The sequence below is a fragment of the Nerophis lumbriciformis genome, linkage group LG05 (assembly GCF_033978685.3).
Source record: "Nerophis lumbriciformis linkage group LG05, RoL_Nlum_v2.1, whole genome shotgun sequence".
Lineage (NCBI taxonomy): Eukaryota > Metazoa > Chordata > Actinopteri > Syngnathiformes > Syngnathidae > Nerophis > Nerophis lumbriciformis.
The window spans coordinates 59310252-59329065 of NC_084552.2; the positions used below are offsets into that span (position 1 = coordinate 59310252).

Sequence of the window (18814 nt, forward strand, 5' to 3'; positions counted from 1 at the left end):
ACATTTTAAAGCTTTTATCGGCAGCCTGATGTTATCGGACATCTCTACTTTTTCTTTTTGTCATCATTAGTGAATGCTGATGCTAAGATAATATATTTTTATGTGCATGTGATCCTGTTTGATCAGTGTCAAAATAAAAGCACAACGCTCGCAGTTGGTCAAGCTGATGGTCTTGTAGTCCATTCCGGTCTTGTGCGGGTCTACAATCTTCGGCAGCTTTTTGGTCTTGCCCGTGGCGGACAACAAACGGAATTTATTGACAGAGATGTGACACAATGTGATGTTGATTACAAGCAGCGGTGATTCAAAGAAAGAGGAAATCCTTGTCATGATGTCAAGGTGATGAAACGTGAGCCCCGAATGATTTCATAGCAACCAACTTATTTTTCTAATCAAGCCACCAACAGCCAAATAAGAATCGATGGTATAACAAGAGAAGCAGTCGGATGAAGAAGAAAGCACATCTCCATCTCATCTCCAAGTGTGATGACGTGCCTCAGCCATGGAGACATCTCTCTGTGCACAAAGCATCCTGGAGGAAGAAGATGAGTCAGCACATTGCCAACAAACACACATGAATCCAAGTTGAACATCTTCTTCACACAAAGTCCCAAGAACATTTGGAGGTGCAAACAGTCCATGTGAGATAACTCACCGCGTCCCACTCAGCCTTCAGCCGGCATGTTCTCGGGGAGCTCGGCCCCGCCGTGGCGAGCTGTGGGACAAACGCACCGTGAGCCGGTTACTCCCGCTAAGCAAACACCTCACACTGGTGGAGGAAGAACATCCAGGAGGTGCCTCATCACTCACATCAGATCTTTGAGGGGTGACTTAGAAACATCAAGAAGCAGAGTGCTGATCTTCTACTTCCTGACTAGTATACATTCTTGATGAGTCAGCAAACCTGAATGTGCACACTTGATGTCTCATTTGGTCGATCCTCATCATGAGGACTCATGTCAAAAGTTAGATATAAAGTGTGGCATATTGATGGACGGAAACTCCGTCTTTTATTGTGAAAGTTGGGATTTTCAGGCTAAACTTGTCACAAACGTCTGCATCAGACCTTCATATGAGTGAAGCTTCACCACGGCTTTGTTTCTTGCGGCTCAAAGAAAATATGTTTTACTTACGAGCTGGATCGTATTGGGCTGAAATGACAGAGAAACAAAAGGTGAAATGGACTTTATCCTCACGTCAAGCTGTGTTTCTATTTGAGAGTGGGTGCTCTGGCTCTGTGGATCTTTGAGAAGGAGAAGAAGGAGGAGGAGAAAGGAAAAAAGGAAAAAAAGAATGAGAAAAAGGGGAAGAAGAAAAAGAGAAAGTACGAAAGAAGAAAAATAAGAAAAATAAGAAAAAGAAAGTGAAGAATGAAAGGAAAAAGAAGAAAAGAAGAAGAAAAACAACAATGACAAGTAAAAGAAGGAAATCTGTGTTCCTCACCTTGTCTGTGTCGCCTGACGAGGATGATGGCCGCCAGGAGGGCCGCCACAGCCACGACCGCCGCCGTGGTGCCGAGGGCGACGCTCCAGTGGTCTGTTGAGAGCAAAAAGCACAAGTGCAGTGACAAAGCATGAAGAGGAAACCTTCATGACTACTTTGCATGCAGACGTCAAGCGTTGTCATGGTGACACGGATCAATAACTGCCACACGAATCAATAACGGCGACCCGGCTCAATAACGGCGACATATCAATAACGGCGACATGGATCAATAACGGCGACACGGATCAATAACGGCGACACGGATCATAACGGCGAGAAGGATCAATAACGGCGACACGGATTAATAACGGCGAGACGGATCAATAACTGTGAAACGGATCAATACTGCCGACAGGGATAAATAATGGCGACACGGACAAATAATGGCGACAGTGATAAATAACGGCGACACGGATCAATAACAGCCACACGGATCAATAATGCCGACACGGATCAATAACGGCGACACGGATCAATAACGGCCACACGGATCAATAACGGCGACACGGATCAATAACGGCCACACGGATCAATAACGCCGACACGGATGAATAACGCCGACACGGATGAATAACGCCGACACGGATCAATAACGCCGACATGGATCAATAACGGCCACAAGGATCAATAACGGCCACACTGATCAATAACGGCGACACGGATCAACAACGGCGACACGGATCAATAACAGGCCACACGGATCAATAACGGCCACACGGATCAATAACGGCGACACGGATCAATAACGGCGACACGGATCAATAACGCCGACACGGATGAATAACGCCGACACGGATCAATAATGCCGACACGGATCAATAACAGCCACACGGATCAATAATGCCGACACGGATCAATAACGGCGACACGGATCAATAACGGCCACACGGATCACTAACGGCGACACGGATCAATAACGGCGACACGGATCAATAACGGCGACACGGATCAATAACGGCCACACGGATCAATAACGGCCACACGGATCAATAACGGCCAGACGGATCAATAACGGCGACACGGATCAATAACGGCGACAGGTGGACTTGTGATAGGAAACATCTCCAACTAAATGTGTCTTTCTCACCTTCATGGCTTGCGTTGCTCAGGATGCTTCTTCTCTCCAGCTTGGTGACCAAGTCCTCCTTGACGCCAGACAGCTGGAACACACATTCGTACTTGCCCTCCACCTCGGCCGTCACCTCCACTTTCAGCTCCACCGTCATCTGGAAGGTTCCGTCGTGGTTGGGGAGCAGCTCTCCGTGCTCCACGTCCTCGAAGATCTGCTCGCCGTCTTTCCTCCAAAACAGGTCGGCAAGGTCGGGGTAGAAACCTGTCGCCATGCAGGTGACCGGAGAGGACGGCGTCTTCTGGAGGAGGAACACCTCTGGAAGCTCTGCACAGGAAGTGATGTCATGTGTGGACAGAAGACAACGTGGAGAGAAGGTGTGAACGGAGGTGAAGATGGAGAGAAGGTGTGAACGGAGGTGAAGATGGAAAGAAAAGAACAAAAAGAAGATACAATGGAGAGGTGTGAACAGAGGTAAAATGGAGAGAAGTTGTGAACGGAGGTGAAAATGGAGAGAAGATGTAAACGGAGGTAAAGATGGTGTGAACGGAGGTGAAGATGGATGGAAGGTGTGAACGGAGATGAAGATGGAGAGAAGGTGAGAATAAAGGTAAATATGGAAAGAAAGAGAATGAAGTTAAAGATGGAGAGAATGTGAGCATGAAGATGGAGAGAAAAAAGAGAATGAAGGGAAAGGTGGAGAGAAAAAAGAAAGAATGAAGGGGAAAAGAGAGAATGAAGGTAAAGATGGAGAGAAGGTGTGAGCGGAGGTAAAGATGGAAAGAAAGGGACAAAAAGAAGGTAAAGATGGAGAGAAGTTGTGAACGGAGGTGAAGATGGAGAGAAGGTGAGAATAAAAGTTAAGATGGAGAGAAATAAGAGAATAAAGGTAAATATGGAAAGAAAGAGAATGAAGGTAAAGATGGAGAGAATGTGAGCATAATGATGGAGAGAGAAAAACGAATGAATGTAAAGGTGGAGAGAAAAAACAAATAATGAAGGGGGAAAGAGAGAATGAAGGTAAAGATGGAGAGAAGGTGTGGGCGGAGGTAAAGATGGAAAGAAAGAAGAATGAAGGTAAAGATTGTGAGAAGAAAAAGAATGAAAGTAAAGATGGAAAGAAAGAAGAGAATAAAGGTAAAGATTGAGGAAAAAAATGAAGGTAAAGATGTAGAGAAGGTGGGAATAAAGGTAAGATGGAAAGAAAGAAGAGAGTAAAGGTAAAGATGGAAAGAAAGAAGAGAATAAAGGTAAAGATGGAGAGAAAGTGAGAATTAAAGTAAAGATGGAGAAAAGGTGAGAATGAAGGTAAAGATGGAAAGAATGAAGAGAATAAAGGTAAAGATTGAGGAAAAAAATGAAGGTAAAGATGGAGAGAAAGAGAATGAAGGTAAAGTTGGAGAGAAGGTGAGAATAAAGGTAAAGATGGAGAAAAGGTGAGAATAAAGGTAAAGATGGAGAAAAGGTGAGAATAAAAGTAAAGATGGAAAGAAAGAAGAGAATAAAGGTAAAGATTAAGACAATGAAGGTAAAGATGGAAAGAAAGAAGAGAATAAAAGGTAACGATGGAGAAAAAGAAGAGAATGAATGTAAAGATGGAGAGAAGGTGAGAATGAAAGTAAAGATGGAGAGAAGGTGAGAATGAAAGTAAAGATGGAGAAAAGTGAGAAAGAGAAAAGTATAAAGAGATAGAGTGTAATGTCAGTAATGTTCCTATAGGGGGCGTGCTAACATGTTAAAAGGTGAAAGTACAAGGTGTGTTTCTACCTGTTCTCATTAGGACCTCCTTCCCATACTTCACATACTTCTTCAAGTAAGAAGGACATTCCTCAGTGAAGTAATACTTATAGTTGTCTATTAGATGTATGTTCTGGTCCAACTTGAGTTTGGAGGGGAAAGCTTGTTGTTTTGCTGCAGTAAATGTCCATGTCTTCATGTCCAACGATAGGAAATCTTCTCCATCATAACCTTTCTGATGCCAACCTTTAACTTCATCAGTCTCATCATTCCATTCACATCCTAACATCCACTGGACAATGTGAACACCTGAGAGACACAAAGTGTTGTAAAGCAGAGTGAAACACACACAATGTGTTTTATGTCGAATATTATGGGATGGACAGAGACAAGTGTCAGTGCAGTAATGTGTGTTTTTACTACAGTATAAAAAGAGTACTTCAAATATATTTGAATAGTAGAAAGTTCAAGATAAACAAACCTCCAGTTTGGTTGAAAAGTTTCTTAAGAATTTCAATGTTGACTTTGTTGATTTGCTCCTGAACAACACCGATCTCTGTTTCTCTCTGCCAGTAGTTTGGATCCTCTTCTGTGATTTGGTTCATCCAGTCCTGTTTGGCTTCTGCTTTCCTGCTCTCGCTGTCATAGTGAAACACCTGGACTTCATCAACATAACCAACAATCACAAACTCTGGGAAGTTTGGAACTTGAGAGGACGAAGTGTAGAAATACTTCAGCGTGTGAATCACTGAAAGAAGAGCAACTTTTTATTATTTTGTGTCATGTTCAACAATCTTGCAGTGTGAATATTTGATGTCATTCAGTCTTCAGGCGGGTCTTAAAGTGAACATCAAACACTGCCAGACATCGCAGTCTACAGTCCTAATAGTGTCTATGAAAAATACAACACAATAATAATGTTACTAAAAAAAAATGTAATAAGCCATCTGTTGACAGTTTGTACATTTTGAAAATAAAGCTATTTTTTTCTCTCCAATGGAGGATGAATTATGTCAAGTACAAATGTGTAGACGCCCAAAATTGTACACAACCTCAACACACAGACTAATAACTACTTTCATTTCTCAATAAATATTTTACATTTATGTCACAGGAGGTTAAGTAAATTGTTTAACCTTTAATAACAAGTTCGTATTTTTCAAAATTATTTGTATACATTTAAAAATGTGTTTAAGCATTTTGTTTGTCCTAATTAAAAGAAAAGACATCAATTATTTTCACATCATTTGCATGAGCTTTTTTTGGTGGGATATTATATGTTCAATAAATCCCATTCAAAGTTTAAACAAATGATAAAACACAATTAAAAAAATGGATGTATTTCAGGAGAATTTCCTCAGTCACAGTTAAATTAAAGATGACAGGAAAGTGAGTGAATTTGTTCAAGTTGAACAACAACGAAGATGAAAACAAGGAAGTGATTCATGTTATCTCAAAGTAAAAAATGTTAGGATTAAAACTAAATGACAGGTTATATTTTGTAAATAAATATGTTTCAAACGAATCATGATAAGGTAATAATAAGCTTGAATAAGATAAGAACGAGTAGAATTAATAAGTAGAAACTCACAGAATAAGTGAAGGCTCAAAGAGGATTTTTTTTTAATTTTTTTTTTAAAGGACTTACCAGGCGCCCCGCTGTGCATTTGCACGACCAGAAGACAGAATAAAAACAAGTTCATGATGTCAGCAGAAAATAAAAAAGATGTTTTCCACTTTTAATCCCGCAGAGAAAGACAAACCTGACTAACAACCAGGAAACACCAACAAGGAAGTGTCGAGGCTCTTTTAAGAATGCGCCACCTGAGCCAATGGGGAGTCAGCATTCTGTGACGTCATCGTTGATAGAGAGCGCCCCTTGTGGCCATGTTAGGTAAATGCTTGAGTTGCGTTTTCTGGGAAATCACGTGACCTGACAAGAACAACCGGCGCGTCAAGTTTGCAGACAAATATTCCTTATCAGAGGTTTGTTTTCTTCTAATGTTCACCAACTTATTCATTGGATAGTAAGAAAGAGGAAGGAAGATGACATTTAGAGTTGAACGTAATGAAAAGGTTGAGCATCATCAGTGATCGTGTTATAGTCCTCTCAAGAAAGCGCACAAATAATGATTGATTGGGCAGAAAGTGCGTCCCCACTTTTCTACTTTTTATTTCACTTCTGAATTTGAACCTCCATTATGTCTTCCAAGCGTAAGGCGTCCCTGGTGGCGTAACGGGACACGCTTCTGCCTTGCATGGGTTCGATTCCCGGACAGGGTTGCATCGAGGACAACCGCTCTTATAACTAACTTGAAAGCATTCATGCGATTGATTAAAGTGCTGAAAGTGTTGATTAAAGTGCTGAAAGTGGGGGAAAGTGTGAGGCAGACGCTTTTGGTGGGCAAATCATCAAAGAAAAGGAAAGTGAAAGTGAAATTAGACACAGTGAAGCCAAACATTGACTGCTGTTATTTTTTTTCAATGTTTTTGGATGCCACTGTCAAGTAAGGACATGTTGGCAAAAAACACTTACAAGCTTTTTTGACTTTGACCCAATTAATGTTTTGAAAATGTGGACTATTTAATATAATAATACATACATTGTATTCATCCAATAATAAAGTAATACGTTTGGAGATGTGTAATATTGTTTTGTCTGAATATACTGAATGTTTTCATCCTGGAATAGTTTTAATAAGTTGAGAAATGTGAAAGTAGTTGAGTGTGGAAAAAAATGATGCAGTATTAATAATAATAATAACAACAATGCTCTGCGGGTTGTCCGCAGATCTTGCCCCAAGTGGAGGAGTTCAAGTACCTCGGAGTCTTGTTCACGAGTGAGGGAAGAGTGGATCGTGAGATCGACAGGCGGCGTCTTCAGTAATGCGGACGCTGTATCGATCCATTGTGGTGAAGACGGAGCTGAGCCGGAAGGCAAAGCTCTCAATTTATCGGTCGATCTACGTTCCCATCCTCACCTATGGTCATGAGCTTTGGGTTTTGACCGAAAGGACAAGATCACGGGTACAAGCGGCCGAAATGAGTTTCATCGCCGGGTGGCACGGCTCTCCCTTAGAGATAGGGTGAGAAGCTCTGACATTCGGGGGGAGCTCAAAGTAAAGCCGCTGCTCCTCCACATCAAGAGGAGCCAGATGAGGGGGTTCGGGCATCTGGTCAGGATGCCACCCGAACGCCTCCCTAGGGAGGTGTTGCGGGCACGTCCGACCAGTAGGAGGCTACGGGGAAGACCCAGGACACGTTGGGAAGACTTTGTCTCCAGGCAGGCCTGGGAACGCCTCGGGATCCCCCGGGAGGAGCTGGACGAAGTGGCTGGGGAGAGGGAAGTCTGGACTTCCCTACTTAGGCTGCTGCCCCCGCGACCCGACCTCGGATAAGCGGAAGAAGATGGATGGATGGACAATGCTCTGCAGCATTGTCACAATAACAACGTTCTTTGTTTTTTAATCCGTTATGAAATTAAAAATGTGAAAATGGAGCTCACGTCGTCTCTGAACTGAAGTCAGCCAAGCAGCAGTAAAGATGAGATCAATAAGGTGAAAAGTTCAGGTAAAACATGGAGTCTCTACCGCCACCCGGTGGCCGAAAAGTATACCAGCCTGAGGACAGAAGATTGAGAGTGTTGGAGAGGAATTAAATCGTTGAAATTGAGCCCGCTGTTGGGGTAAGTTTGGCGATTAAAAGTTCAAAGCGCATCGGACTCCGTGTGACTGTCTGGACGCTAGAATTTGTTTGATGCTCAAAATCCCGATGTTCGTCACGGCACCTTGTGCGTGTGGCGAGTGTTATGCGGAAACAGTTTTGTTTGGTCGGTGGGTCGAAATTCACGATGGCCCGTGACTGTCACTACACGATCGGTCCACGAACGCGTGAAGACCACATCACTTCCGTCTAATGGTTTTACGGCAGTTATGATCGTGCCCGCCATCCCAGTTACCATGGTTTTCTCTTTTGTAATCTTTATTTGAATAACAATATATTATAAAAAGATTACATACAAAACAAAACAAAAGTTACTTAGGAATACAGTATTTATTTTGGAAACTGTGCAAAAAAACCTCAACGATGTGCTCAGCAGCCTTAAATGGCGAGGAAAGCAATCTTTTTACTACGTTATTTACATTAAATACATACATTCATTTAAAAGTCTAGCTTTGTTACACCACAGATATGGATTTAAGTTAAAGTGAGTGCATTGTTTAAAAAAAAAAAATCAACATTTTAAAAACAAAAGTACGAGATGGGAGTCAGTGGCGCCCCCGTGCGTCATTTGTGATTAAGGGCTATGTCAGGTTCAAACACTGATGACATCTATTAAACAGACAAGAAGCAAGGAATTAAACAGTGACAGAATTCAATTTAGCTCATTGAGGAGAAACGTCTGGGCTGTACTCTTTATACAGTCTTCCACCACGCTCTGACGAAAGCTTGCACACCTCCTCTTTTATTTGGACTTTCCCTGATTACATGGCAACAGCTGTTTCTAAGGGAGGGGGGTCATAAACAGCCGTTGCCCTCGGTCACAAAACAGTTCAAAGAAAAGATGCCTGAAGCTTGCGTCAGGTCCTGCTTCCTCTCCGCTTTGTAGATCTCGGGTCAAGACAAAATTTTCCTGTGGATTACAATAGAAGAAAGAAACCAACACCTTCATGTCGCTTCTCATCGTACACAGTGGAGTTTTACAAGCCTTCTGCTTGATAGGATCAAAGACAGCTTTTGACCTCTCGCCAGGAACTCATGGCAACACAAAGCTTTGTGATAACTTAGATACAATTATTCTGACAGGCTATATAAATAAACTCTGATTGATTTATTTATTGCAACAACAGAAAAGTAAAAGTGATGGAAAATGTGGCGATAATACTCCCTAAATTTGTTAAATCTACCCCTTGTTCATGTTTATATTCTTGTTCCCCCTATACTCCCAGGGAAGATATTATTTTTATACAAAACATTGACAAAACGTAAATGTCACAAAACATGATGTAGCAGCCCGCAACCCCAAAAATGGACAAGCGGTAGAAAATGGATGGATGATGTAGCAGAAGCTACGTCGTAAAATATTGCAAATCTCGGAAGTGACCTGCTCTTCGCGCATGCGTGGACAGTGGTATTCCTTTAGTATACACTTACATACATTTTGGTCGCACAATGACTTCCACTGAAACGCACATTTTCAATACACTGAAAACCTGACATAATGCTTTCCCCAAAAATACTGAATGGATCCAAGCACTTCCCTTCGAAATAGAAGGAGAAAAATAGATGTGGGTGTAATTACTTGCGAAATCTCTGGTTAATGCCATTGGTTCATTCAAATTTAAACATTGACTAATAAACGACTTAAATGCAATAAACATTGTTATAAATTCCCTTTGTCAATGATGAAAATAGAAGACAAAGATCCCTATTTAATATGTTGATTGTTGAACATAATTTATTACATTATTGTTGACGTAAACAAGTTAAGAATTGAGTCAAGCACCTTTAAGTTGCCTGGAGGTCTTCAAAACCCTTCTTAAGACCGACCTCTTCTCGCTGGCCTTTGACCTGAGCTGAGTCCGCCCACTAGGCCACCATTTCTAGTCCCCCCACCCCCTTCACTTTAGTTTTTTTTTTTTCAATTTGTTGCACTTTTATTATTATTTTTTTTATTTTGCAATTTTTACTTTTATTCGACCCCTTTTGCCTTATTGCTTTTGCACTATCTTGTTTGGCTCATTTATTGTTTATGTTCTTTGTTCGTTTTTTGTTTTTTGCTCTATGCTTTTTAACCTCTAAAGCACTTTGGTTCAATTTAAAAGTTGTTGTAAACGTGCTATATAAATAAAGTTGACTTGACTTAGGTTGAGTCTGTTTGAGTCAGGCAGTTTACCGGGCAGCTATGTTTACGTGCCGGGGTCCTTGAGTCAGGGTTGTTGAACAAATGTTGAAAAAGTTACACATAAAGTAGAAGTTGAAACGTAAAAACGGTGTCCTTATTCCCTAACTGGAGTACGCCCACGGATGAAGAGTCCCAGCACAACAACAACATCAGTTTATCCACATGGTTCTTTAATAATGATCGTGGTGGGTTTTTATTTCACAGAGGTGTGTAAATGTGGGTTTTATATGTGCAATGACACCTTTAAACCGCTAGATGTCGACAAATCACGTGGTTATGTAACTTCAACGTTATTTACGTTAAAACAAACGCTCAGTTTCAGCAAAAATAGGCGCCGATACCATCCATCCATCCATTTCCTACCACGTGTCCCTCTTTGGGTCTCAGGAGCCTATCCCAGCTGCATTCGGGCGGAAGGCGGGGTACACCCTGGACAAGTCACCACCTTATCACAGGGCCAACACAGATAGACAACATTCACACACTAGGGCCAATTTAAGTTGCCAATCAGCCTATGCCCAGGTGCACGCATGTCCTAGGGCAGGGGTGTCAAACTCAAATACAGAGTGGGCCAAAATTTAAAACTGAACAAAGCCGCGGGCCAAGGTTGAACAAATTAACCTTTTAATAGAGTTTTGCATTGAATATTGAACAAGCAAGGCTTATATAACTTTTTAGTGACATGTAAAATTGAGTTTCAAATAATAATAATAATAAAAAAATATCAATGGCATATCAAATAAAATTTAAATAAAAATATAATGCCTCTTTTTTATTTGCAGTCTTCTCAGGTAAATATCAAAATAAACTTTTTCCACAGGCTAATAATACATTTGAAAATAAAATAACAATAATGAATGAATCAAACATTCAAAGTCTTGAAGTAGCAAGAGAAAGTTACACTGATTTGCTTTAACACTGAATATGGAACAAGCAACGCTTATACAACTTAATGGTGCAAAATCAACTGTCAATAAACAAACAAACAAAACATCAATGGTATATTAAATAGAATTTCAATAAAAAATTGAATGTCTCTTTTCTATTTGCAGGCTTCTGAGGTAAATATCAACATTTGGTGATAGCGGGGGTGTTGTCAGGCTTGTCCTTTATTTTGGTTATTTCCTCATTGTCTCCCTGAGTGCTGCTTCTCCTCAGCTGCGGCTGATTGGCACCTGGCCACACCTGGTGTCAATCAGCCAGCTGCTATTTAAATCTGCCTTCCCCTCCAGTCAGTGCTGGATTATTGTCATTGTCACTACTACCTGTCATAATACTTGTCGTTGTAGCTCTGTCTACTTTTGTTCACTCTGCTCATGTCATAGTTCCTTCGTGTCACAGTAAGTGTTTTTGTTTCTAGTCGACAGTTAGCCTTTGTGCTATTTTAGTTCATAGCCAAGTTTGTTCTCCGCCTTGTGCGCGCCTTTTGTTTGTACCCTTTTGTTTGTTTTTTTGCTATAGTGTTAAATTAAATCATGTTTTCTTGTACCAAGCCTGCCGCCATCTCTGCATCTTGGGGTTCGTCACCAACATACTCTGACAGGTGTATATTGTAGCGTCCCGGAAGAGTTAGTGCTGCAAGGGGTTCTGGGTATTTGTTCTGTTGTGTTTATGTGGTGTTACGGTGCGGATGTTCTCCCGAAATGTGTTTGTCATTCTTGTTTGGTGTGGTTTCACAGTGTGGCGCATATTTGTAACAGTGTTAAAGTTGTTTATACGGCCACCCTTAGTGTGACCTGTATGGCTGTTGACCAAGTATGCTTTGCATTCACTTTGTGTGTGTGTGTGTGTGTGTGTGTGTGTGTGTGTGTGTGTGTGTGTGTGTGTGTGTGTGTGTAAAAGCCGCATATATTATGTGACTGGGCCGGCACGCTGTTTGTATGGAGGAAAAAAAGCAGACATGACGACAGGTTGTAGAGGACGCTAAAGGCAGTGCCTTTAAGGCACGGCCCCAATATTGTTGTCCGGGTGGAAATCGGGAGAAATTCGGGAGAATGTTTGCTCCGGGAGATTTTCGGGAGGGGCACTGAAATTCGGGAGTCTCCCGGGAAAATCGGGAGGGTTGGCAAGTATGAGTATTAGCGGTGAATGTGGTGTTACAGCGGCACCGTCGCTGTATAATACCGGCGGGCCAGCTCTTATGTTAATTTGATATTGCCTCAAGGGCCAAATGAAATTACACGGTGGGCCAAATTTGGCCCGCGGGCCAGATTTTGACACCCATGTCCTAGGGAGTCAAACCTGGGATCTTTTTCACAGTGGGGAGCAAGCGCGAGCCACTGCGTCACCAATGCTGCTCCGTGCCAAAACCTAATCTCAAATATTCCACTTTGAAGCAATTTTTAGGAAAATATTGCTTATTTTGAAAAAAAAGACATAAAAAAGAAAAACGAAAACTAAAATCTATGGATAGATCTGAAGCTGCTGAAAGATTTGAAGCGTTTGAAGTAAAAAAAAAAAAAAATTCTTACTTACTTATACCACAGTGGCCTTGTGGTAAGGGTGTCCGCCCTGAGATCGGTAGGTCGAGAGTCATACCAAAAGTCATACCAAAGACTGTAAAAATGGGACCCATTACCTCCCTGCTCGGCACTCAGCATCAAGGGTTGGAATTGGGGGTTGAATCACCAAAATGATTCCCGAGCGCGGCCACCGCTGCTGCTCACTGCTCCCCTCACCTCCCAGGGGATGGAACAAGGGGATGGGTCAAATGCTGAGGGTAGTTTCACCACACCTAGTGTGTGTGTGTGACTATCAGTGCATGGTACTTTAACTTTTATAATACTTTTATGTATGAGTTGGTCCATTTTTCAGCAAGGAGGGATAGTGTGAGTTTTTCAATAAAACTGTCTTTGTTCCAAAAAAAATAATGTAACAAAATCAGTGTTATGAATTATAGACGTTTTTCAGGCTGAAATTACCTCATCCAAGTTAAAAAAAAAAAAATTCCAGGAAGTCCCAGAATTCCCAATTTTCAAAAGCCAACCAAAAGTATTGGGACACTTACGACTACAAGTAGACAACAGTATTGGGAAACTTATTACTAACACTGCACAAAAGTATTGGGACACCTACACTGGCCACAAGTATTGGGACACTTGGGACTAAAACAAAGTGTCCCAAGAGTTTTGTCAAGTTTAAGTCCCAAGTGTCCCAATACTTGTGGCCAGTGTAGGTGTCCCAATACTTTTGTCCAGTGTTAGTAATAATTTTCCCAATACTGTTGTCTACTTGTAGTCGTAAGTGTCCCAATACTTTTGTGAAGTTGTAGTCCCAAGTGTCCCAATACTTTTGTCCATTTTTCGGCTGAAGTGTCCCAATACTTTTGTGTAGTGTACCTACCTTGTCTGCATTGTGTGGGCACGTTGGTGCTTCCTGCTTTTGAGCAGCCATCTTAAAAAAACAGCACCGCAGGAGCATGAGTGCAGCGGGTCTTAGAAGGGTCATAAAATCAAAACCGGAGCAGGTATCACAAAACGGTTCTGTTATTTTATGCACAAGGGTTTAATCTCTCTCCTGTGTTAGAACCTCTTGCTGGAAAGTTTTCTCAGACCGCATTTTTCAACCGTTTTTCACCATTCAGCCTTCAAAACATTCTTCTGAGCTGGAACAACAACATCACCATTTTTCTTTTCGATACAAATTCCCAGTTTTCCCGAAATTCTGAGAATTCCGAAATACCCATTCTCAATTCAAACCGTTGCCACGTCAACGATTTTCAACCGATTCTGAAAAATCCAACACTAACCCCATTCATATAATCTAGGACAACTGTGCTAGTATCAATATTTTCTGAAATTCCCACATTTCCAGGACATTCCCATTCTAATGAATGGACATATTTATACGATGCCCTAAATTACAAATTTAATTAAATTTTAATTTATTTTAAATTAAATTTTAATTTTAAAACCCGATTTTGACCTCTCAACTATCCACCCACAATACTCTTCCGATATATAGAGGGCCCGATAGGGGTCTTGTGTATGGGGGCTCAGAATTTGGTGCTCCCCCCCCCCCCTGCCTGGCACCACTAGTAGGGCTTACTTAGTAGCATGCTAACTACAAAGGGCCAAATGGGACAAAATGAATAAATAATTATGTCTTTAAATAAATACATAAATGTGTCATTAATTAATAAAAGAAAGAGAAAACATTAAGTCAATAATTATTGAATTGTGAAATCATGCAATAATGATATAAATAATGAATTAAATCATACTTGCCAACCTTGAGACCTCCGATTTCGGGAGGTGGGGGTGGGGCAGGGGGCGTGGTTAAGAGAGGAGTATATTTACAGTTAGAATTATTATTTCTCATATATATATATATATATATATAAGAAATACTCAAGTATTTCATATATATATATATATGTATGTATATATACATATATATATATATATATACATATATATATATATATATATATATATATATATATATATATATATATATAAGAAATACTCAAGTATTTCATATATATATATATATATATATATATATACATATATATATATATATATATATATATATATATATATATATATGTATGTATGTATGTATATATACATACATATATATATAAAATACTTGACTTTCAATTAATTCTAGCTATATAAATGATAAATAAATAAATGGGTTCTACTTGTATAGCGCTTTTCTACCTTCAAGGCACTCAAAGCGCTTTGACAGTATTTCCACATTCACCCATTCACACACACATTCACACACTGATGGCGGGAGCTGCCATGCAAGGCGCTAACCAGCAGCCATCAGGAGCAAGGGGTGAAGTGTCTTGCCCAAGGACACAACGGACGTGACTAGGATGGTAGAAGGTGGGGATTGAACCCCAGTAACCAGCAACCCTCCGATTGCTGGCACGGCCACTCTACCAACTTCGCCACGCCGTCCCAGCTATATATATATATATATATTTATTTTATTATGTATATATGTATATTTTTATATATATATATATATATATATATATATATATATATATATATATATATATATATATAGTATAGTATAGCAGTTGTGCACTGCACTCTCTAAAAGCCGTAGATGTTATTGTCACATATGCATGTACAGTAGATGGCAGTATTGTCCTGTTTAAGAGTGTCACAACATTGCTGTTTACGGCAGACGAACTGGTTGACGAAAACGTGACTGCTGTTGTTGTGTGTTGTTACCGCGCTGGGAGGACTTTAATGAAACTGCCTAACAATAAACCCACATAAGAAACCAAGAACTCGCCCTCGATCATTCTACAGTTATAACATGATTGGGCAGGCTCGCTGTTTATATTGTGGGAAAGCGGACGTGAAAACAGGCTGTCGACACGTCACTCAGGTCCGCCTGAATTTCGTGAGATTTTCGGGAGAAAATTTGTCCCGGGAGGTTTTCGGGAGAGGCGCTGAAATTCGGGAGTCTCCCGGGAAATCCGGGAGGGTTGGCAAGTATGAATTAAATGATTAAATGTAATTTAACATTGAGTACAACAATAACAGTGTTTAATTATAATGTTCATTAATTAATGACACATTTAGGTAATAATATGTAGTTATTTATCCAATTTTGTCCCATTTGGCCCTCAATAGCAAACTTCCATTTCATCATACCTCCGTTGTATATTGTTTTGGACTTTGTTTTCACTTGTTTTCACCTTCAAAAACGTTAGAACGTAATAAAACAAAGTTACAAAAGTATCTCCTGACAAAATATAGTTACAAAGTAATAAAATATTCAGTATTTTCTAATAAAATACAAAAGTAGCAAGTATTGTCTGACAAAATAAGATTAGACAAGGTGATAATATTAAACAATAGTTGAGTAAACGTACTCCCTACAATAAAAAACATAATATGTTAAAAAATAACCACATCCTGCGTGTCTGTGTACGTGTACAAGATAGTGTCATGTATGTTATTGTGTCTTCAATGTTTTATTGCTTTGTCACCACAAATACAAATGATGTGTCATCTGCCAGTTAAAGAGGATGATGTAGAAAATCAACGAGGAAGAAAGGTCACGAGCACTTCAGCTGAATACCAACAGACTATATAATGAGGAGGAAGTGTTCTTTCATGTTCTCTGTGAACTTCCAAAAGCGGATGTTGTGTTATTCTATTGTCTAAATCAGCTGATTCTTCCTCACGGTGCAAATTGAGACCGCACCAGAGAACGTGACTAAGACTTTTCTTTCAACAAGTTCCTCGTGTGTGTGTGTGTGTGTGTGTGTATCAGTGAGCGAGAGATAGGAGAGATACCGTACGTAAATAGCAAGGAGCTTGATAACAAAATAAACAAAATGACTAAAGAATACATGATAAGGAAGGGAAGAATGTTCAAGTCACTTTGTAAACAAATCAATGGATCCTTTAAAACAGTGTTTCTTAACCATAGGGCCTGGGCTGCCAAAAAAAATCTACTTATCTATCCATTTATTTACACGTTTCCCCCATGTGTGGCAGTGATGACAATCTCAAACAAACATAGGGAGTCTGGAGTTAAAGTCATGGAGAAGTTTAAGTGCAAAAAATATGACTAAAGTGATCAACCTGTAGTATCATTTCCAATTTAATTTTGTTGACAGTTTATTTAAAAAATCATATTATTAATTTACTTTATTTATTGTAGCACAGCATAATTGTGTCATGTCTGTGTAATCATGTTTTGTTTTAAGTCATGTTTAGTTTAGTTTCTGGCTTTTCACTCCCTTGTCTTGTTTGCATGATTACCCATTAGTTTCACCTGTTCCACGTTTGGACTCATTGTGCACTCTTGTTTGTCACCATAGCAACCATTAGTTTTCACCTGTCACGTCACGCACCTGTTTCACGTTTTGAGTCACGCACCTGCTTTCACTAACCATGTCCATAGTATTTAAGTTCATTCATTTTTTGTTGTTCATCCTGACGACATCCCCGCATTTATGCCCCCTGTCACACTCTGTCCATCTCTGCGCACTTCATGTCCATGCCAAGTAAGTTTGTTTATTATTGCCACAGTTAGTGTTTTTTGTTGTTCATAGTTTTTTTGCCCCCGTGCAAGTCTTTTGTTTTCGTTAGTCAAGTTTGTACATCCGCCCTGAGCGCGCTTTTTGTTCTATTGTTAGTGTAAAATAAATAATGTCTTCACCTTCACGCCATGTCTGGTCCAAATGTTCATTTGCACCACGGGAGAACAAACCACGTCAAAGTCCTAGTCTTGACAGATGTCGTTAGCACGAACAACAGAAAATGAATGAACTTAAATACTATGGACATGATTAGTGAAACAGGTGCGTGACGTGACAGGTGAAAACTAATGGTTGCTATGGTGACAAACAAGAGTGCACAATGAGTCCAAACGTGGAACAGGTGAAACTAATGGGTAATCATGCAAACAAGACAAGGGAGTGAAAAGCCAGAAACTAAACAAAACATGACTTAAAACAAAACATGATTACACAGACATGACAAATTGTATGTACATGTTTATCTTTTTTGTCAGTCATTTATGAGTCTTTTGTTATACAGTATACTTAGTTAAAGGGGAACATTATCACAATTTCAGAAGGGTTAAAACCATTAAAAATCAGTTCCCAGTGGCTTATTTTATTTTTCGAAGTTTTTTTCAAAATTTTACCCATCACGCAATATCCCTAAAAAAAGCTTCAAAGTGCCTGATTTTAACCATCGTTATATACACCCGTCTATTTTCCTGTGACGTCACATAGTGATGCCAATACAAACAAACATGGCGGATAGAACAGCAAGCTATAGCGACATTAGCTTGGATTCAGACTCGGATTTCAGCGGCTTAAGCGATTCAACAGATTACGCATGTATTGAAACGGATGGTTGTAGTGTGGAGGCAGGTAGCGAAAACGAAATTGAAGAAGAAAATGAAGCTATTGAGCCATATCGGTTTGAACCGTATGCAAGCGAAACCGACGAAAACGACACAACAGCCAGCGACACGGGAGAAAGCGAGGACGAATTCGGCGATCGCCTTCTAACCAACGATTGGTATGTGTTTGTTTGGCATTAAAGGAAACTAACAACTATGAACTAGGTTTACAGCATATGAAATACATTTGGCAAAAACATGCACTTTGAGAGTGCAGACAGCCCAGTTTTCATCAATTAATATATTCTGTAGACATACCCTCATCCGCTCTCTTTTCCTGGGGGTCTGGCGGCAGATTTCTTTGACTTTATCGTTGGAAATGCATCTGCTTTGAGTGTCGCAGGATATCCACACATTCTTGCCATCTCTGTCGTAGCATAGCTTTCGTCGGTAAAGTGTGCGGAACAAACGTCCAATTTCTTGCCACTTTGGCATCTTTGGGCCACTGGTGCAACTTGAATCCGTCCCTGTTCGTGTTGTTACACCCTCCGACAACACACCGACGAGGCATGATGTCTCCAAGGTACGGAAAACAGTCGAAAAAACGGAAAATAACAGAGCTGATTTGACTCGGTGTTTGTAATGTGTTTGAGAAAATGGCGGATTGCTTCCCGAGAGCGAATAATAGAAAGGCGTTTAATTCGAAAAAATTCACCCATTTAGAGTTCGGAAATCGGTTAAAAAAATATATGGTCTTTTTTCTGCAACATCAAGGTATATAT

General features: G+C 40.2%; 1 protein-coding gene across 1 annotated transcript; it reads right to left on the minus strand.

Moving 5' to 3' along the window:
- Window positions 1-217: 217 nt before the first annotated feature.
- On the minus strand, window positions 218-4596 carry LOC140678826 (major histocompatibility complex class I-related gene protein-like). The gene is made up of 6 exons (XM_072913304.1): window positions 4322-4596; window positions 2573-2881; window positions 1444-1536; window positions 1134-1151; window positions 656-715; window positions 218-532 (listed from the first exon to the last, which is right to left on the minus strand). The coding sequence occupies exons 1-5, from the start codon at window positions 4578-4580 to the stop codon at window positions 666-668; spliced, it is 729 nt and encodes a 242-aa protein (XP_072769405.1). The 5' UTR covers window positions 4581-4596; the 3' UTR covers window positions 218-532; window positions 656-665.
- Between the last annotated feature and the right edge of the window lie 14218 nt (window positions 4597-18814).